Source organism: Sinocyclocheilus rhinocerous, unplaced genomic scaffold, assembly GCF_001515625.1.
Source record: "Sinocyclocheilus rhinocerous isolate Xijiao unplaced genomic scaffold, SAMN03320098_v1.1 scaffold1655, whole genome shotgun sequence".
Lineage (NCBI taxonomy): Eukaryota > Metazoa > Chordata > Actinopteri > Cypriniformes > Cyprinidae > Sinocyclocheilus > Sinocyclocheilus rhinocerous.
The window spans coordinates 1,273,728-1,279,101 of NW_015655597.1; the positions used below are offsets into that span (position 1 = coordinate 1,273,728).

At 34.2% G+C, this 5,374-nt stretch overlaps 1 protein-coding gene across 1 annotated transcript in view; it reads left to right on the forward strand.

Moving 5' to 3' along the window:
* LOC107718780 (synaptojanin-1-like) overlaps positions 1-5,374 on the forward strand; it is a 27,252-nt gene that overhangs the window by 4,003 nt on the left and 17,875 nt on the right. Inside the window, exons 3-5 of the mRNA XM_016526007.1 lie at positions 343-434; positions 1,109-1,192; positions 3,236-3,297. Of these exons, the coding sequence (XP_016381493.1) occupies positions 343-434; positions 1,109-1,192; positions 3,236-3,297 (238 nt within the window). The remainder of the gene's footprint in view (positions 1-342; positions 435-1,108; positions 1,193-3,235; positions 3,298-5,374) is intronic.

Consider the following 5,374-nt stretch of genomic DNA (forward strand, 5'->3'; position numbering starts at 1 on the left):
CCCCTTAGCTGTTGTAAATTCACTGTAAACCACGGCTTCACGGGGTTTATTGCTTTTATAAAACGGTTATTCCATATACGTTGTAAGGTTTCACAGAATAAAACAGAGCAAATAAAGTGTAATGATATAAATAAAAACAGTATTCTTCCACCAAACAATGTAGTTCCTCAGAAACAGTTGTGGTTCCAACAAAGTGGTTGCCGAGCAACACACAGAAGTAAACAAAGGTGTATGTTTGTAGTGTAATTTACAACAGCTTCGATTGTGGCTCAACCAATCAGAATCAAGGACCGGAACTATCCGTTTTATAAAATTAAGTTAATGTTTTAATGTCATCCACAGCGGCGGCGGAGAAAGAGACCATCAAAACAGCGTACACCAAGATGCTGGATGCTTATGGGATCCTAGGAGTTCTTCGTCTTAACCTTGGTACAGTTTCTCAGCTTCTTTTTTAATTTTTTTAATTTGACTTGCTGGTTGTGTTTGTCATCACAACAAATACAAATCCACCCTGTCGCCAGATTTAAAGAAGAAAAAAAACTATGTCAACAATATGAGTCACCTGCAAGTCACCTCTGAACTCACTTCCTTGAAGGGATAGTTCACCCAAAAATGAAAATTTGATGTTTATCTGCTTACCCCCACCTTTAACCCTTCAGTGGTCTTCAGTCATTTTAATCTAAAAAGGTTTTATGTTTAGATTTTTTTTACTTATCTGGAATGGTATGAAACTCAGTGACTTTTACAATCACATGGCACCAATCTGACAAATACCTTTGCTCTGTTTTTAACCTAAACACTGTATTAATTGAAAATATCAAATACATTTTTTTCTAATATTTGTATTATTTTATACAGAAATAAAAGGTGCTTAATTTAGAGGTAAATATTGTCTTGAACCATGAAATCCCCTCAAAATACAAAATATTAAAGAAAAAATATTATTGAAACAAAATATAGTACATCCGTTTCTTTAAAAAAAGTTACACTTATTGTTTTCGCTCCACTGAAGATGACAATTGTGACTTCTAAGTGAGGTATACCAGAGGGTTAAATGTCATATATGGCATGCCAAGACTAAGATTGTTTTTATTTATATTCCCTACAGGTTATTTTCCTTGATGACAAAGTATCTTCCTTCATTCAGATCCGAGGGTCAATACCCCTGTTCTGGGAGCAGCCGGGAATTCAGGTACAATAAAGCCTTGTATCAATATGACGTATGCTTGTATTCAAATCACATATTTGCATTGCGCTCCACTGAATTGAGATTGCTGGAGTTCCAAGCCCCTGCTGTCTCATCATAATGAACTTATTATTTTGTGTTTCCACTTCGTCACACATGGCCAGTGCTGACCCCCTTTATTCATATTATCAGAAACACTCATTTCAGGGGATTATGTTGCAGCTGAATCAAAGTCGAGAGGCAAAAGGACAGCATGGAAACCGACAGCTGGTATATCGAAGCTTTAGTTTTGTCTGGTGGATGATCTGTTCTTCACTGCAAAGAGTTTGTGCAATGTCAGTCTGTGAAAGCTGCATCTAAACCGACCGTGATTCATTTTGGAAAGGATCCAGATTCTGATAAATCTATTGGCGTCTTGTGAAATCGAGTTAAGATGCCAGCAAGCAGGTCAGGTGTCTTTCCTCTGACATTGCATAGACATTATCATTGTTGCTTTTAGTGGGAAGCTGGTGAGGTGACCCTTCTTGAGCTGTTTTTCAAAGCTTTGCACAGAACCTGAATGAAAGGTCTTCTGTGTCACTTCGGGCCATAGTGGTATTGGTTAAGGGATTCCATTGTCTTCAGTGCAAAGCTAAGTGCAAAATAAAGGAAGTAGAATCACCACAGGATCCCAGAAAGCTCAAGGTAATGTGAGCTGGTCTCTGCTGCCATTCCGAATGTATGAAATATTAATGGCAGGGACCTGCAGAGGCAACAAACAGAACTGGGTGGGACTCTGACGGACTGAGTCTAAATAAAGCATAAATGTCCAACAGTTCTAAACCTGAGATCTTCAGCCTTTTTGAATTCAAGTCCCCCTTGTTGCAAATAGAGGCAAAACAGGTACTATCTTATACATACTGATAAAAAAATAACAAGTTAACATATTTAAATGTATTGCAAATGTAAATACATTGCATTAAAATAAGTAATAATGATTTTATTTATTTTTTCATTCATTTTTTTATTCATTTTTCATTAATTGGAATAAAGTTGAAATAAAATAAAATGTAAATATTAGATGCAAAAACTTAAACTTATGAAACTTAAACCAAAAATTAGAAATTCAGAAATTTATTTTAATTTTATTTCAGAATTTATTTCAGAAAACTGAAATTCAAATAAGTTGAAGTTGAAGTACTAAAAAGAAATGAAAGCTAAACTGAAATAAAAATTAAATTAAATTAAAAATTAAAGCTAAAATAAAAATATTTTTAAAAATTGTGAAAATGGCAAAAGCATATAAGACATAACAAAAATACAAAAAAACGTAAATTTAAATAAAAACTAATAATATTAAAATATTTAATTACTGACTATTGATATTTTAGTATTAATAATAATACTCAAAAATAAATAGATTTTTCACATTGGCAGACCATCTGCAGTGCCATCGTAGACCCCTTGTTGAAGACCCTTGTTGTAAAATGTTGAATAAATTGGGTTCAAAGGTGTAACTATTTCAGTGACCGAGTTATATGAGACTGCTGGAAATGAGAAGCCAGTCATAGCCTAGAGATGGGAAAGTCCTCTGTATAGCTTACCTATTGTGGTTGTAGGTGTGAATGTAATACATTATACTGAAGGATGTGAGAGTGGTCAAAAATCACATAAATCGAAAACCATTATTTTAAAGGAGCTTCCTGCAACTATTAAAAACTGCAGCTAGCTAACATTAGCATCTGAAACTTCTGTGTAGAACACGAATCGTGACTGTCTAGCCAGGATTCATGTGTTTCCTGGAATGATCGGCATCTCTGTTAGATCTTCAGGCTTCAGTGAGCTTGTGAAATCATTACAGATGGTTCCACTGTCTTATTCTGCGCAAATGTTTTTCGTATCTCAAATGCAGCTCAACTCCGCAGGCGGGCCAGGCCTGTGTGGTCTTTCTCTTGCTGTCTCTCTCATCTTTCTTTCCTTCTGCCACCTTAATTTCCTCTTGCACCAAATATGAAACAACTCAACTCACAATTCTTCCGTTTTTTGTTCTTTCTTTGTCTTTCCACAAAGGTCGGATCTCATCGTGTTAAGCTGTCTCGTGGTTTTGAAGCAAACGCACCGGCTTTTGAGAGGTAATTAAGATTCTGCTGGTCTCTGATGATGCTTGCTCTAGTATCCAGCTGTTCTGGCTCTGGCCCAAGTGTTAGTGCATGATGAAAGCAATCCAGCAGATATTTGCGGTCCTGCTTCAAACAGTCCTGTTATTTAACACAGTCTGGATGGGCAAGCTCAGTCATGTCTAAGGATGTATTTTCAGCTAGTCGGTGGGTAATTAAGGTCCACCAGAGCCCGATCAGATGGATTTCATAGTCGGCAGTTACACACAGAACAGCTGGATTAAGTGTAGCAGGGGGTCTCGAGGCATCATTTAAAAGTTGAACTTTTTTGACTTAGCTTTTTGCGGTCTTATAAATGCAAACTGCTTATGGTGTCTTTCCTCTTGCACCAAATATGAAAGAACTCAACTCACAATTCTGCCTTTTTTTGTTCTTTCTTTGTCTTTCCACAAAGGTCGGATCTCATCGTGTTAAGCTGTCTCGTGGTTTTGAAGCAAACGCACCGGCTTTTGAGAGGTAATTAAGATTCTGCTGGTCTCTGATGATGCTTGCTCTAGTATCCAGCTGTTCTGGCTCTGGCCCAAGTGTTAGTGCATGATGAAAGCAATCCAGCAGATATTTGCGGTCCTGCTTCAAACAGTCCTGTTATTTAACACAGTCTGGATGGGCAAGCTCAGTCATGTCTAAGGATGTATTTTCAGCTAGTCGGTGGGTAATTAAGGTCCACCAGAGCCCGATCAGATGGATTTCATAGTCGGCAGTTACACACAGAACAGCTGGATTAAGTGTAGCAGGGGGTCTCGAGGCATCATTTAAAAGTTGAACTTTTTTGACTTAGCTTTTTGCGGTCTTATAAATGCAAACTGCTTATGGTGTCTTAGAAAAATCAGCACTGATGGCGTGAGATGCTGAAAATGCAGTGTAAGATCTCTAGCCCCTTAGTCATGCTGATATAAACACAATTCTAAACCCATTATCTGCAAGTAATCATTTGACCATAAAAATACATCTAAAAATAATGGATCCACTTTGTATTAAGTGTCTTTAACTACTATGTACTAATATTTGAATTAACCATAATCATTAATCATACAATGCATGTTATTACCTTGTACTTGTATTTAAAAAAATACCTGGTTGTAATTACATCTTCCATTATCTGCAAGTAATCATTTGACCATAAAAATACATCAAAAAATAATGGATCCACTTTGTATTAAGTGTCTTTAACTACTATGTACTAATATTTGAATTAACCATAATCATTAATCATACAATGCATGTTATTACCTTGTACTTGTATTTAAAAAAATACCTGGTTGTAATTACATCTGTAATTAATTTTTGTAGTTATAGCTATATATTGTATAGATATAACTACAAACCCTTTAACCCACCCCTAAACCTAACTATACCATTATCGTATCCCACCACAATTTTTTTTTGACATAATAACATATTAGTTAAAGGTACCTAAAAAAAAAAGTGGGACCAAAATATATATTTTAAGTAAATTTAAATACATTGCATTAAAATAATTATTAATAACTAAAATGTATTTATTATTAATCAAAATAAAACTGAAATAATGTAAATATTAGATGAAAAATATAAACTTACAAAACTTGCAACATTTGAAGAAAAAAAAATAGGTTGAAGTACTAAAATTACTAAAACTAAGCTGAAATTTAAAAAAAGAAAAAAAAAGTTAAATAAAAATATTTAAAAAATTGAGAAATTGGCTGCTGGGTGGTTGCAAATGTGTTTACAGAATTTTTTTTTTTTACAATTTCTCTATAATATGATATAGTACAATTTATTGACACTAAAATTTAATTAAAAAAACATTTATTTACCCAATATTTAAATATTTTCAAAACAAATCAGAAAAAAAAGATTAAACCTGTTATTTATATTATTTAAAATCCTACATTCATTCAAATGAAAGCTCTGGATGAGGTCAGTCTTTGTGAACCTGTTTTAAAGCATTTGTTACATTTGGGTGGGTTAATAACCCCATGACCTTGTCAAGGTCACTAAAGATCTTCATCAATAATAAATCTTTGTATGATTTTTTTTTTTTTTTTTTTTT